General features: G+C 46.5%; 1 protein-coding gene across 4 annotated transcripts in view; it reads left to right on the plus strand.

Moving 5' to 3' along the window:
• The window catches only part of CLIP2 (CAP-Gly domain containing linker protein 2), a 106477-nt gene that overhangs the window by 77037 nt on the left and 13618 nt on the right, over positions 1–15822 (plus strand). For 3 of the 4 annotated variants that reach the window (XR_003095360.1, XM_025210618.1, XM_025210617.1), the window contains exons 5-9: positions 2116–2329; positions 3375–3572; positions 4886–4989; positions 7557–7617; positions 12421–13365. Coding sequence is in view for 3 of the 4 variants with exons in the window: in XM_025210618.1 (XP_025066403.1) it covers positions 2116–2329; positions 3375–3572; positions 4886–4989; positions 7557–7617; positions 12421–13365 (1522 nt within the window). In the remaining variant the exon portion in view is untranslated. Of the gene's footprint in view, positions 1–2115; positions 2330–3374; positions 3573–4885; positions 4990–7556; positions 7618–10694; positions 10800–12420; positions 13366–15822 lie in introns of all 4 variants that reach the window. The other variant, XM_025210619.1, reaches the window with a different exon arrangement.

A 15822-nucleotide genomic window follows, 5' to 3' on the forward strand; every position in this document is an offset into this window, starting at 1 on the left:
AGGAAATTCTCTCTTCATAGCAGGAGTAGCCTTATTATAGTTCAAGTCTCTTCCTTCCAGTGCATGTGTCTCGGCTCTGCTGCCTCACTGTAAATCAGGCCAGGGAATACCTGTAGGGCACGTGCCACATCATTTTTGCTCTTGGAGACTTGGTGCTACCCTGGCTAGCAGACAAGCCTCCTAGAATGCCCCTCTTTCTTGGCAGCTCATCCAAGTACACAGGAGCCTGAATGCTAACTGGTACCCAACCCATTGCAATCATCATGTTTCCCTGTCTGAGTAGTATCTCAGAGGAATTTCGGTGGGGGAAAAGAGCCATCCCCAATGCTGTGCTCTACAGTCTGATCCAAAGCTCTTGGAAATCAGTGGGAAGATGCCAAAGGACTTCAAAATGTCTTCTGGATCAAGCACTTGAAGACTTGCTTATGGTGAGTTAGGAGAGGCGCAGCTGCTTCCGCAAGAGTATGGGGTAGCTGGAGTTTGTAGCGGTGAGAAGACCCTGATTTATATTTATGTTAACAACTCTTCTGTGACCAGGACACAGTGAAACACTATCCAAGTTGAAGAGATGGGCCTGAGAGTGCAGGATGCTAGGGTTTGTTCTGTGGTGGGCAAAGGGGAAGGAGTCTCCCTGGGCAGGAGTTGGCTAAGTTTGAAGTGGAGGGCAAGAAAATGGCTTTGTAGGCCTGATTCAGCATGCAGTGGCTTGCTGTGAAATGAAAGCAAGTCTCTGCTCTGGGTTTGTCATGATGATTTTTTACTTCTCCATAGGCAACAAGGCTAAGGGGAAAAAGGGGAATGGGTGTTGACAGGGCTGCCTTGCCCTCAGATGATGATGGCGTGGGAGTTGGTGGCTTATTGTGCTCATGTTAAAGGAAATGCCAGGACTTCTCATCCTTTCCTTCTTCCTCCTCCCCTTGTGGCAGACTGATCAGCATCTAACAATGCTGGGCTGGAGCGATGCCTTGCTAAGCTAGTGGAGAGCCAGCACCACACCAGGATTTCCTTCAGCCCCTTTCCTGAAGACATGGTTTATTAATGCAAGCAAGTTTTAGGGTTCCCTTTCACTCTGCTGCTCTGATCTAGGGGCAAGTTCCTAAATGCTTTTAGCTCTTTATAGACCTCTTCCACCAGACCCTTCTCTGCTGGATCACTGCTGCATCTGGTTTGAGAGTCATTTCCCAGTGGTTCATGATGAGGATTGAACCACTGGGGAAATATAAAAGGATGGGGCAGTGGAGCAGGGCTGGCTGGACCCCTAACAACCTCGCTGCAACCCCTGTGAAACCAGAGCACTGATTAGTGTTGCTTACACCTAACCAAATCCTTAAGGCACATCTGTCCTTTGCAATTTGTTTTTCAGGTTCAGTTTTTTATTTTAGATGGCTGGACTGAGCTGTCCCTGCCATTCCTGCATTAGTAACACAATCCTATATTGCTCAGAAAAGCTGCTACAAGGCAAAGACGCATCCTCATTTGCTCTAAAGCTCTATGTCAGCATGCTGGGAGTGCAAAGGGGCCTTGATGTCAACTCTGTGAAAAAGGGTCTCGGTATAAATGAGACTTGGCCCCGTGTATGTTGCTTGCCAGCTACTCAGCTTGCTTATTGTCTCTCTAGCTCATTTAGTACAGGAGTGAAATGCATCTGGCCAATGTTGGGTCTCTAGCTACAGAGTCAGTTGGAAAAATACTCTAGAGGGGAAGGTTTCCACCCAAAAATCCTAACAAACAAATCTGGTCTGGCTTTCATTGACAATGGAAGTAATGTGTTTGTGTTGTTGCAAGCAGGGTCTGAGTGCACAGTGGGATCCACCTGCTTGTATCAGTGCAGTTTTGCCATGTAAGCAAACCTGGATTTGGGGCCTGTGCTTCTGGCATAGGTGCTTTTAACCCTTTCCCCTCAAAACACCCGGGAAGGGAAATGTTCCTAACCCCTGGAACCACGTCGGAGCACAGCCCTGGGGAGGGGGCCGTTCAGGCTGAAGGGATAAGCCAAAGAGCAAAGTTTGTGCATTTCCTGGTTCTCAGTTGAGCATTGGTTTTGCCCAGTCTGAGGAACAGGAGGGCTGCACCCTTTTTGACTCCCCATTTCTCTTTTTCTGTCTCATACTCCAGGTACTTCCAGTGCCCCCCCAAGTTTGGCCTCTTCGCTCCCATTCACAAAGTGATCCGTATTGGGTTCCCATCCACCAGTCCTGCCAAAGCGAAGAAGAGCAAGCGGATGGCCATGGGAGTGTCTGCCCTGACCCATAGCCCCAGCAGTTCGTCCATCAGCTCTGTCAGCTCTGTGGCATCCTCGGTTGGGGGCAGACCCAGCCGGAGCGGACTGGTGAGAGAGCCATTCCACTGTTTATGCAACCTGGGACCCCCCTTCCCCATGCTCCAGCCTTGCACAGCAGTAGGGCTGGAGCTCAGTGTTTCAGTAAGTGCTGCTGCTATGCCACTGTCAGATGAGTAATGGGGAAGGGTGGGAACACCACACCTGACCTTCAATTTTAATTCCTTCCCACCGGGGTGAGAGTTATAATGTGGGGTGACACAGTCATTAATGATCCTCCAGTGCTGTTTGCAAGGGGAGGCACCCTAGCTCGGATGCCACATGCAGGCATTCACTTGCTGTGGTTGCATTCAGCCTCCTGAAAAAGCCCCTTAGATTGCAGGGGTGTGCTTAGACTTCAAAAAAGCCCTTTACATTGCTAGGGGGTTACACCCCTAGATTGCAGTACACCCGCTAGGTTGCAGTGCTCTTTAACTTCCTCTCCTAAATGGATGCGTAGCTGTTCTATTAAACGGCTGCTTCCTTGCAATGTCAGAGGTGCCTCCATGTCATTGCTGCAGGGAAGCAGTTCCCAGGCCTCCTGGATGTAGTGCTTTGGAGTTCCCTCACAAAAATAGGCACCAGGAGATGCAAGATTTTATTAAAAACTCTAGCTACAGAATTTAGAGGGTAATCAATATCTGTTATCATCTCGGCTGTCGGAGGAAGGGGGTCATAGAGACATCTGTCCCTGGGAGCGTGTCCAGCTATCCCATGCTTGTTCTCTAGCTGAGCGCAGAGTCCTTTCAGCTGAGCTCAGTTTGTCTGGAATGTCTTCGGCTGCAGTCGGGGACAAAACACGCTTGTGAAGAGAGAGAGGGTATTCTCTTTTGTAATTGGGATCTGTCCTGCCCCACCCTACTTCTGTCCCTGGAGAGCTGCCATTCCCATCACTGTACTGAAGAGCTAGCTTGTCTGCAGGCAGCCTCTAGTTCAGCGGTCTTCGGTCTCATTGCGAGAGAGATCCCAGCCCACTGTGTGAACTGGACAGCTTGAAGCCAAGTGGGGAGGGGGGAGCCCAGCTCTAGACCCTTCACATCTCGACTTTCCTCTCCAGCTGACAGAGACATCCTCTCGCTATGCCCGGAAAATCTCTGGCACCACAGCCCTGCAGGAGGCACTGAAGGAGAAGCAGCAGCACATCGAGCAGCTACTGGCTGAGCGTGATCTGGAGAGAGCGGAGGTTGCCAAGGCCACCAGCCACATCTGTGAAGTGGAGAAAGAAATTGCCATCCTGAAGGCCCAGCATGAGCAGGTAAAGTCCTACACTTCCTGTTAGAGAGCATCCATCCCATAGAGCTGGTGCTCGTAAGAGGCACAGCACTGATATATAAGCATTGTATACACTGGGAGAACTGTGCTTATGCTGATGGGTTGTAAATTCTTGGCCCCAGGAGCACATACCCTGACAATACATCACTGGCTTGATGCCGTCCTTGGTCCTGGCTGCCCATTGTGGACACCAAAGTATGCATCAGGATAAGGGATAGCACATGGCATACACATGAGCTACACTTTTATGCCTGATCAACATGTCTGAAGTTTGAGAGGGTGGGAAGTAGTCTAATGACGAAAAGGGGGTTTTCTCCTTGGGCCGCTTGCTCCATGTGCTCCCTGCTGACCCTGCCGGCAAGCAAATGTGCTGCGGTATTCTTGGGTTGCTGCCAGATACTGAACTGGAGGCTTGAAGGTTGTTTCACGTAGGGTGCTGAGTTGAGCATAAACTTTGGAGCCTCATCCTGAGTGAACAATTAAGAAAATAGTGCGGCACCATTTCCATGGGAGGCTGGACATTTGTGCAGCTGGGGTTTTGTTCGTGTGAGTGTTGGGGAAAGGCCGTAAGTGCATAAACTTTCATTTCTGAACTGGAGTATGCCCTTCTGGGTGTGGGTACTGGCTGTTCCTGCGGTGAATTCTGTCCTCCTGTTGCTGGATCTTCTGTTGTCCCGTCAGAGCAGGACCGAGGCCATGTGCCCCATCTTCCAAATCACACATCCCTCATAACAACAGTAACCTGGACTCCACTTGAACCTCCATTACTTACACCTTTGCTCTCATCGTTCATCTGTCACGCAGGTCTATGCCCCAACCCTCCCCTTCTCTCCACTCCAGTAAACACTTGCACAAAGTAGTTACCAAACAATTGTGTGCAACAAGTCTATTAATAAACATCAGACTTTCTTCTCTGATAATGGACGAGCAGAACAAACTAATGGAGTGATCAGATAAAATGTTGGCTCCAGATAAGACAAGAGGCTGTATGTACTGACTTATCTGGGCTGGATTTGGCTTGGAGACCTAGTGTTGGGCTTTCAAATAAGCTCAGGAAAAGCTTTACAAAAGGTCCCACTTAGGCACAGAAATATAGGCCAGCCGTTTGGCGTCCAGCAGAGACACTTGCATGCTTCTCTTTTGACCTGCTGAGCTTCCTGGAAAATCCAGTCTTTAAGGATAAGCACCTTCGCAAGGATAATTTCCCAGACCTGTCAACCCCCCCCAACTATTTAAAACCCACATATTGCAAATATAGTTAATGCTACATGGGTTGAGGGGCTTCTTCTGTTGCAGTATGTCACCGAAGCGGAAGGGAATCTCCAGCGTGCACGAGCCCTGGTGGATGGAATGCAAAAGGAAAAGTTTGAGCTGTTGAACCAACTGGAAGAGGAAAAAAGGTAGGATAGCAAGGGGGGGAATAGAAAGGGTGTAAGGAGAAAAGCAGAGCATGCTGCCCTGGAGGGAGAGGGCAAGGGAGCTATGGGTTATGAGCTATGGCAAAGCACTGAGATTACTTCCTCCCATGATGATGATCCAGTTTACATTTAACAGGACCTAGTGCTTCAAAGAACATTATCCATGTTTGATGCTGGATTAAGGATCCGGTGGCAAACGGCAGTAAAAGGATGGATGCAAGTAGCACCCTACGTGGTCTTCTTGGGCAGTGACAGGGTTCTTCAGCTCCACTAGTCTGAACTCCATTGCTGTCAGGGTCCTGATGTGGGCCAGAGATGGGCTCTGATGCATTGATATTAAGGGGAAAAAACGTTCCTCCAGTGTCTTTGGGGGAAGGGACTATTAAGGATGTGCTGGTTCAGACCAGCACTGCTGCAGAATGAGATCATTCATTGTCAGAAAACATTTATTTGGTTTTCAGTAGGTGAATTAAGTTGCCATTGGCAACAGGGAGGGTGTCTTCCTCAAACACATGAAGATGAGGCTGCTGACGGTACTGTACCGAGTTGGCATGCCAACTGGTGCTCAGGCAGGTTCTGTTGCAATAGAAGGTGCAAATGTCAAGTCCTGGCACAGCAGGCTCTTAATACCTGGAAATAAGCAGCAAGCGGACTCCTTTCTTGATCTCGGCACTGATGGTGCAGGTAGTGAAGGACAAGAGCCTACCAAGATGTTGCATTAGCAACTTCATAACACAGTGCCCTGCGTGCCATTATTGAGAGGATGGATAAAGATAATGGAGAATGATCATGTCCTGGGAAGCCCAGGGAGATGGTCAGATACTGATTAGGCTTCCAGCATCTTTGTCTCTTCTGCTATGTTTTGGAAGGCAAGTGCTTGCAAGACGAGCCATGTTAGGGCAGTGGGGCTTAAAGAGCTGAGTATGCTGGGAAAGAGCTGAGAAGTGAATGGAGTATCAACATTGTCCAGCTGCTATTGGGGCCTGCGCTGACCATGGGTGGCCACAAACTTCTCTGGAAGTGTGTGAGTGGTAACTAGTGCAGTAAGAGGGTAGCATCTGATCATTAAAAGCAACCAAAGCAGCCATCCAGACACCAAGAAAGCCATTCTTTCAGACACCAGCGTTCAAGATAAGAGTGTTCCCTGTTGAAAAGTGAACAGAAATGCCCTCTGACTTGGGCTAAGCAGTTCTGTGACCTAGAGTGCATGCAAAGGAAGAGGAAATCCCAGCTGGAGTTCATCCCCGATAACCAAGCACCATCTCTGTCCTGTGTGATGTGCTCCTCCACCCAGCCCCATGCATGTACATGAGCTAGCATGAGACGCTCAGGGCTTGATATTGAGGGCATTGGCTTGTTTGGCGGAGAGCGAAGATCTGTTTGTGTCATCCCAATGGCTCCTCCATTTATAAAAAGCCTTCTGTGGGAGTATAAAGACATTTCTCTGTGTGTGTTTAATAATTGAAAGGAAAATAGTGACTCACTGTTCCTTCATTTGAAAGATGCTCCTACTGACAAAATGTTGCTCCCTGCACAAGTCTTCCCAGGTTTGCTGCAGGCAGCTCCTTTTCCAAGTTACAGGAGGCAGGAGGTTTTCTAACTCAAGACAGCTGAGTTCCCTCCTAAACAGCAGCAGATGCCTCCTCTAATTAGAAGAGGTTTAGAGGTTGTTTATAAAGTTTGAGATGTAGACGGAGAGTTATTTTTATCTGTGGCAGAGAATCACAGAGTCCTTACATCTGGTTCCCAGGGCAACATCTACCACATGTTGTTCTTAAAAACTGTATCGAAAGAACAAAGAAGATCGGATTTACCAAGAGGATTGAAAGACCACTGTACAATTAGTGGGGTTATTTTATATTGTAAACCAGCATCTTGTAGAAGAGGGTACCAGGGGTGGGTGGCTATGTTTGCATGCATGCTCACAAGCCTGTGTCTTCGTGTTTGTGTGATACGCCTCTGTAGTTTTTGTGTCTCCTGTGATGATTTTTCTGCCAGTGCGGCTCATCATTGCCTCCAGCAGAGACCATTAAGCATTGCCCATAGCCAGCTGTGAAAGGAGAAACCCTGAATGTCTGCATATTCAGCCATGAAGGCTTTGACGCTTGGCACTGGGATTTCCCAGTGCTGGCTTGCAAAATGCAGTAGCAACTAGTTGCCCAAGGAGCCGCACTCAATCCCAGCATGCCAGCGCATTCAAGTCAAAATGTTTGGCTGCCCCTTCAGTGCCTCCAGTATCCATATGGGGATGCAGAGCAGCCACGTTCACTGTAGAAGGGCGACATGGCCCAGTGCTTGCGTCGCCAGGCATGCACATTACAGTAAGAACTGTGTCTGCTTTGCATAAGGCTTGCTAATTAAGCAGCCTTGGCCAGTGAATCACTTCCATGAGAAGTACTTGGCTGGTGCTGAGCAGTTTGTACATGGTTTGCCCAACTCCTCCTGCTCCCAGCCTTTTGTCATGCAGGGACCTTTTGTGCCAGCTGCTTGGTGATACAATCCCAGTCCCACTGTTGCTGACTCTGGCCTTTTCTCCCCTGTCCCTCTAGGAAAGTGGAGGACCTGCAGTTCCGTGTGGAGGAGGAGTCCATTACCAAGGGTGATCTGGAGGTAATTCACTGCAACGTGTGGGTCTGAAACTGTGCCTGCATTCGACTGTTGTCTCTGGCAATCTCTGCTGCCTTTTGCCCAGTGCTGAGCAAAATATGTTGTTGTGGGGAGGCTGATGATTCATTACAGGGTGTCACCGGTGTTGAATGCCATAGAAGAAAAAGTTTCTCTCATCTGTTAATTGGGCACTGGGAATCCTAGAGACCCATGCAGCGCTAGAGCATGGTTTCTAAATGAGGCACTCAGTCATGTCACAGTACACATGAATTAAGCTGTGCATGTGTGTAAATGCCTTGTAACATATGTATTCTTACTGTAGGCTGGTTTGGCAGTGCAGCCACTATCCCCGCTGCCACTGGTTCCTAATGGGCGCTGTAAGGCACGTGGTCTTGTATTGCACGAGAGCTGTGATGTTCCAGTTCCTTTCTGGGTACAATGCCACACGTGCTTAGTCCTTCCCATGAAGTCATCTTCTCACTCAACGTTGAGATGCCCTTTTGTGTTTCAGAAGGGCTAGTGGTCTGCGTGTGCATAGGCATAACGGCACTGGCACATAGCTGTTTGTGAAGTGTGTTGTATGGCTCTAGCAAGGTGACAAGCTGTGGAGGCACAAGCACCTCCTAGTTAAGGATATTATTAGATGGGGAATTTCTGCATTATTTGGCAGATGGAGCAACTGTAAGCAAGAGACACAGCATGGAAGTCAGACTCTGCAGATTGCACAAGGCAGATCTTTTCTTTCAAACACATAAATGTGCATAGCCTCCAGGCGTCCTGCTTCTCCACACATCCTGTGCCTGGAGGAGATCACCTGTAGCAGTGACAGGTTCATTTGTTCACCGGGGTTCATTTAGGCCTTGGTCTCTGTTTTTGAGCAAGTACAGTGTATAGGGCTGCTCTACGATGCAAGTCAGTTTATTGAAGAAGCGTCTTCAAGAATTTTTGCATTTTGTAGGTAGCAATTATTGTTATCGTTCAGTCTGAGTTGTAAAGATCAGTGGTGAACTTCCTTAAATTTCAGGGATGCTCTGGATTTAGGTATTTTGGTCTAGCCTAATTACGGCGGAAGAAAGCAATGGGTATGATGTAAGAGTTGACACAAGCTTTCATTCTAGCCTCGATTTGAAGCCATGTTTAAGGTCGTGAAGTTCATTTAAGTGTCTTCCCTTTGTTTTTATGGTTTTCATGTACCCCTACATGAAAATCATAAAAATTGGCTATCAGTAGAGTTCATGGAAGAGGGAGCGAGGCTGCTCATGCAAAGTTTTACATAAGTACCTATGTCCAGAACCCAGTATGAGACCTTTTTGTTGCAAGATTCCTAGAATAGTTTTGAAGCTGGTCAGCAAAAGAGCCCATGCTTAGGTTATATATTCCTGACTCTGTGCAGAACAGGAAGGTATATTGGTACCATAAGCAAAATGGACTGAGAGCTACTAGTGGAGGTCATTTTGATGATTGATGTATATGAACGTTCATTTAGAGACATTGGGCTATATTACCAGTGTAAATTCATAGTAACTCCATTGAAAATAATGGAATAATTCAGAATTAATAGCACTCTTTATGGAATCTGGCCCAAGGGGGAAGGGGAGGAGAGATTCAACAAGATGACAGTTTTCCCCACCTTTTCCATAATAAATATCCAGCCTACTTCTTTCCTTTACTCGATTCTTTGGAGCACTTGATAGGGCTTGGAGGCTTGTTTTCGGGAACTCATCTGTGGTCAAAGAAACCAGACAAAATCTGAAGTGTCCTAAATATAACTGGCTGCCCTGATTTTTACTATGTTTGGAAATGTCAAATAATATTTTCCAGATTTGTCCAACCTGAAACTTTCTCCATTCCCAGAAGCAGAGCCACCAAAAAAAGAACAGAAAAAAGAAAAAGGAAACATAAGATAAAACAAACCCCTCAATTTAGCTTTGACATGGGTGTGGGGAAAGCCAATAACAAAGTAGAAAGCAAAGAACAGGAAATTGCCTAGAAGAATTTGAATAATAATATAGTCCCAGTGGTGTTGGTGGATCAACTTTGCTCCAATAAAAAAAATATTTTTGAGAGTTAAAAATATGACAGCTGATGTTTGCATGCGTTTATTTTCCCCTTTCTGTACGGGGAATTTACATGATATCGTCGGTGGCCATTGCTGATGTGCTTTAGTTAACTGTGCTACCGATAATGAACGAGTGTTTGGTGATTAAAGAATGGGGCATTGAACCAAAAGTCCTGGGTCCTAGTCATGGCTCTGGCAAAGAAGTTGGGTAAGTGTCTTAACCTTTCTGTTCCTCATTTTACCCAACTGTATAATGGACATAATTACACTTTACACTTCCCTTACCTTACAGGACTATTGTGAGATGATTCAAGTTTGAAAATCATTTTGAAACCTTAGGTAAAGGTGCTGTGTAAATGCAAAGCACTGAAATACTTCGGAGTTAAATTTCCCTGATTTATATATGTTTCTGGTATTTTCAGTATGCTTTGTACAGTGGAACCTGCACTGGTCAACTTCTGCACAGGTCAAATGCTCTGTTCATAGCAAAAGATGAATGAGATTTCCAAATTGTTCCCAGCACATGGCATTGTGTCGAGAGAAACACTCGAATTGATGGTCTTGCAGAGATCCAGCAGAAAATCTTTGTGTCATCACTTGATTCCCTTTAAGATAAACTTTACTGGGACACAAATCTTGGGCCTCTGCTTTGGGTGAATTTTGGCTACTAGACTCATCCAACTCGGGGCCCGAATTGAGGAAAGCATGTAAGCACTCCTCTGGGCTAGAGAGGTGCTGTCTTGCATTGGGGCTGATCAAAGACTCCACTGGATCCTAAGTAGCCACCACAGGTACCATGTAAAATCCCTTAGTAACTGATTTTTGTTTGGATGAGTTTTCCTGCCTGTTGAGACCTTTATTTTCTTTCTGTTGTGAACTGCCTTTCCTTGTCTTGTACTGAAGATGATGTTGCAGCCTTCTCTCTCTCTCTCTCTCTCTCTCTCTCTCCCCCTCTCTTTCTCTTTCTCTCTCTTTTCTGCTCTTTCTCCCATGTTGTTCTTTTTTCCCTATGTGTGACCAGACTCAGACGCAGTTGGAGCATGCCCGAATACGGGAGCTCGAGCAGAGCCTGCTGTTTGAGAAGGCACAGGCTGAAAAACTCCTCAAAGAATTAGAGGATACCAGGGTAATCCCAGCCCCACTTACCCTGCCTGCAGAACAATGTGCTTGCCAGCTGCATTGATGCCAGCAATGCCTTGCTTTGGATTTGGTTTATTTTTGTTTTGGTTTGAGTTTGGGCTTCCATGATTTTTATTTTATTTTTTAATTTTATTTGCTCTCCCTTCTGAAAACAGTAGCCCCATATAATTTTCCCCTCCGCTTCTTGTGTGGTGACTCGTTTTGGAGACTTGAGTTGGCTTCTCAGCCCCATGGCACCATTTGACACACGAGCTCTTCACTGTTGGATTAACATGGCCATATAAATAACCATAATTAAACCCTGCCTGATTCATTTTTCTGCTTCCAGAGGTTTCTTTTGTGCTACAGTAGGAAATAACAGCATTCCATTCATCATGTCCAGCATCCTTCTTCCTGTTGTGGGTGCTTCAATTTGAGATAAAAAAACCAAACCAAGTGGCACGTCCAAGTGGAATTGCTCCTTAGGTTTTAAGAAACAGCCTTGGTCACTGGGATTGGTTAGACTCTACATGGGAAGGCAGGAGATGCCCTTAGAGGAGTGATACACCAGGCCTTCCCAGAAGCTTATCTGGAAAGAGTTTGATGTAGCAGGGAGCATGGTTGACTTCTTTTTTGTTTTTGGTTTTTTTTTTTTAATGAGTGGATTTGTCATTTCTGAACTTATAAGAATCGCCGAAGAAAATAATCAAGACAAGGATTTTCCCAGCTGGCCAAAGGGATTGGAGCACCCAGTCTGTATTAAAATGAGTGGGACTCGGCTGTCCAGATCGACTAGGTGACTTCAAAACACTTCGTCAATTAGAAATGGAATTGATGGATTTATGCTTTGATGCTAGATGAGGACATGCTGTAGATCTACTTGTTTGGTTGGTGTTCTTATTAAACATTTTCTTCTGATCAGTCCTTCTGTCATAGGCCCGTAGCCCCTGCAACTCCACACAGGCCTCCTCCATGATCTGCAGAGCAGAAAGGTTGAAGTAGGTAGCCAAGAAGCTGCTCAAAAGCCCATCCATGGCCAGCTGTTTGTCTTCACATCCTCAAGCATTCTCCCTTATTTTACTTTGCTAATAAATTCTAACAAGTCTTTGTGCATAGAAGTCCCTTTCTTTTTACACCAGGGTACATCAGCTCGGCTCAGGGAGTTGTAAGCTCAGAACTGCTGAGCAATAAAGGCAATTTCCGTGATGCACATGAATCTTGGCTTTAATACCGACAATATTTCTGAGTGCACAGTACTATTTCCTCTGTGTGTCATTTGGCAAGCAGCCCAGTACAGAAATATAATGGAATTTCAGGACATTATTTTTAATAAATTGCTGTCGCTTCCAGGGAGCTAATATTTCAGCAGTCATTTTAAAGAGACACGTTGTTTCTTGTGAAAACCGGCAAGTCGGGTTGGAAGCAAGAATTAAAACTGGCAGAAAGATCTTGCCACCAGAAGGTCTTGGCAGTAATTACCCTGGTGTAAAAATTGGAATTGGATTGGGGGATGTAGTTTTTCTTTCTTAATCTTTGACTAATGTGCTTGGGACTTACTGTTGCTGTAGAAAGGAAACGGCAAAGAAAGGTGGGAAATGAACTATCACGTCTCTTCTTTATTGTTTCAGTTGACCACGGTGGAAGAGAAGTCGAGAATCCTGCAGCTGGAGGAAGAGCTGAGTCTCAGGCACAGTGAAGTGGAGGAGCTCAGACAGTGTCTAAAGAACTCCCATCAGGCCGAGACTCCTGAGCCCAACCTTGGCTTGCATTCAGAGGCTCTTCGTTTGCGAGACCAACTGCTGTCTGCTAACAAAGAGCACCAAAAAGAGAGCAGTCAGCTGAAGGAAAGGTATGAGAAGACCCTGAAGAAATACCAGCAGGAGATGGAGAAGCTGAAAGCCACGAATGAAAAGTACTCCCAGGAAATAGTTGACCTAAAACATAAAGTTCAACAAGCCACCAATGAGAATATGGGGTTGATGGACAACTGGAAGTCCAAGCTGGACACCTTGGCTTCTGACCATCAGAAGTCCCTGGAGGATTTCAAAGCCACCCTCAACACAGGGTCTGAAACCCAGCACAAAGAGATAGTAGAATTGAAAGCCGTGGTAGAGAGCATAAAGATGGAGCACCAGCTTGAGCTGGAGAACCTTAAAGCCAAGCATGATATTGAGACTGCTGTTCACATAAAGGAGAAAGAAAGTCTGAAGCTGAAGCTGCAGGAGGCCAGGGATGAAATGGAAAAAAGCAACAATGACTGGAAAATGCAACTGGAAATCAAAACCAACCAGCACCTTATAGAAGTTCAGGACATGAAGGACAAGTACCGAGATGCCGAACTGAGAGTGCACGAACTGGAGAAGCTACACAGTGAATATAAAGACCAGACACAAGCAATAGCTTTCTTGAAAGAACAGATTTCTCTGGCTGAGAAGAAGATGTTGGACTATGAGACGCTACAGAAAACAGAGGCCCAGAGTAAGCAGGAGATCCAAAGACTCCAGGAAAAAGTGCTCGTCTTGGAGAACAAACTGCAGTCCATGGAGGCCCTGCATCCTTCTCAGCACGCAAATGTATGGGTTGGGTTATTCTGCTTGTATTGTCTCGTCCGTGCTGGTTTTTTTTCTCCTCAAATGAGCCTTCATTCTCGTGGGCTTCTAGGCTTCAAAGTAGCTTATTATTTTTAGCATCCATCAATCTCTCCAATTATTTTTCTGAATGGAGCCCCGGTACTGCACGTATGTTTCCCCTGCCAAGAAGACAGGAGAGCAGGTTTCAATGCAGACATAGAATTAGAAGGGAAAGGAGATGAAAGGCAGCAAGTAGGAGATGTTTTGAGTTTTAAAGCTGAATTGGCTTTATTCTTTAGCACTGACAGTAATGCAGTTGCTGAGGGGCTCTGGGAAGGAGAGTCTCTTCCCAATCAAGTAGCATTCTTGGCTAATGAGGTACTTCAGCAATACAGCTGTTTCCAGAGTGCTACGGCAACCTATCACATTACCGGAGAGGCCCACTCTGGGTATGGGGGGGAAGGGAGCAGGAGGAAGAGGCATTTCCTGCAAGAAGAAACGAAGCTTGTTGCCTAGCTCATGCCTTAAGAGGGAGCACTTGAGAGGGGATTCTGCTGGGACTCAACTTGGGTAGCTGGTTTAGAAGATGAATGCCAGCAGACACGAGTAGACAAAGCTGAGGTCTTTCCCATGCTCTCTACAAGTACATCAGTCAAGGAAGTACCGAGTGATCAGGATGGAGGTTTTAAATGTAACGTGAGTTTCTGTGCCCACACCTGGAAGCTTGCCCATGGCACCCCTGTGACCTTTCTCATGCCGCAGAATCAATGGGCACCATCAGGGAGGAAGTATGAATGTGGAGGGCTTGAGAATGGGTCGCTCTAGCTCTAGCCCTGGCTGTCACGGTTTTGCTCTGAAGGTTGGGAAGGTTCGTTTAATTGGTCAGGTAAAATAGGAACATTGATAAGTCCTGACCAGGCAGGCGTGTTTACAAAGGAAGGTTATCATGGAGCTGAAGGGAGCAGTCTCATGTTGGTGGGAGGGGAAGGAAAGTCAGCCATCCAAGAAAAATGGCGCACGCAACAAAATGCCCGTCTCAAAGTTGACTCATCTGATTACAAATGCTCATTGAAAGCCAGACAGTAACTATAACCATCATTATCATGGAGGGGTCAACTGTCTGTTGTATCCAAGCTTATTATAGGTGTCTTTTCCAGAGGCTTTGCAGTGATTATACCCTGCTTTCTGTTACACGATACCATCCCATCCTTATGAGATGACATACGAATTTGTCTGCAACTTGCTCACCCCATTCATACTGGGGAATGGAAAAATTGCTGCACAGTCGCTGTGAGTTTGTATCCCTTGCCTGTACTTCAGCTTTGTACCAGACACTAAATGAAAAGGACATTTATAACGAGAGAGATTTCCTGGCCCCTTGGAATACAAGAGAGCAAAGCAAGTCTGGAAATATATGTGGTTTGCTTGAGAACATTGGTTTGAAAAATACACTCATGGAATGTCACGACTGTTCCCAAACCAGGGTTTCAGTCATGTAAACATTTATGCATGAGCTTAACTTTACTGTTCCCAAGTAATTTCCTTGATTTTGATCATGATAGTAAAATTAAGGGCAATTTGGGCTTGATGTTACAATTAAATGTATGTTTATCAGCTAGGACGGAAAGGAGAGAAGCAAAGAAAGTGGAAGGAATTTTAAGTGTTAGTGGCATGTCCAACATGTGTCCTTTATCCTAGTTAGTCACAGGCTCTGAGTACAGGTCCCCTAAAAAAATGTAGTGGGTTTATTACTACAGGATATCAGTGCAATGTGGAAGAGATCCAAAGAAGAGTAAATGCACAGGAGTAAAAGCCAATCCCCCCCTACTAAAATAGAGCTAGGGACAGAAATTACACATAAATGGTTTAAGTGATGAGAAACTAGTTTAACCCTGTAACAGAACAGAAGTTCAGTGCCCATAAACCAGTTTCAAAATGGCCAAAACCGATTTGAGAGAAACTTGGTTGAATGTAGTATCAGACTGATTGAGCTCAAACTGGTTTATGCAACTTCTGTCCCAGACGCCTTCCTCGTTTAAGTTAAACCAGAGTCCCCCAGCATCCCAGCATGCTCTCTGGGCTGTTCTCTCTGCTCCAGCTGAGCAGGGCTTGCCCCACCCTTTATGCTCCCCAGCTGGAGCAGGGACAGGCGGGGCAGGGGCCTGGCTAGGCACTGGCCCCAGAAGGAAGCAGAAAAGAGGTTTGTTGCACCTCCCATCCCCCTACCCCGTCTCACCAGCATGGACTTGCATGTCTCTACTGGCTGCTCCAGCAGCAGGTGCATGGCCAGCCCTGGCAGTACCCTGAGTGAACTGGCCAGGGAGGGGGTTTAATTCCCTCCTCCCTGCCCCATGGACCCAAGCCGGGCTCTGCCGGCATTCCCCCCTCACTGCCGCGGTGTTGGGGGCATGGCCAGAGGTCAGCCAGTGTGGCCCCCTGAGGGGGGGGCAGGGACAAAAG

The sequence above is a fragment of the Alligator sinensis genome, unplaced genomic scaffold (assembly GCF_000455745.1).
Source record: "Alligator sinensis unplaced genomic scaffold, ASM45574v1 scaffold419_1, whole genome shotgun sequence".
In the NCBI taxonomy this organism is placed as follows: Eukaryota; Metazoa; Chordata; order Crocodylia; family Alligatoridae; genus Alligator; species Alligator sinensis.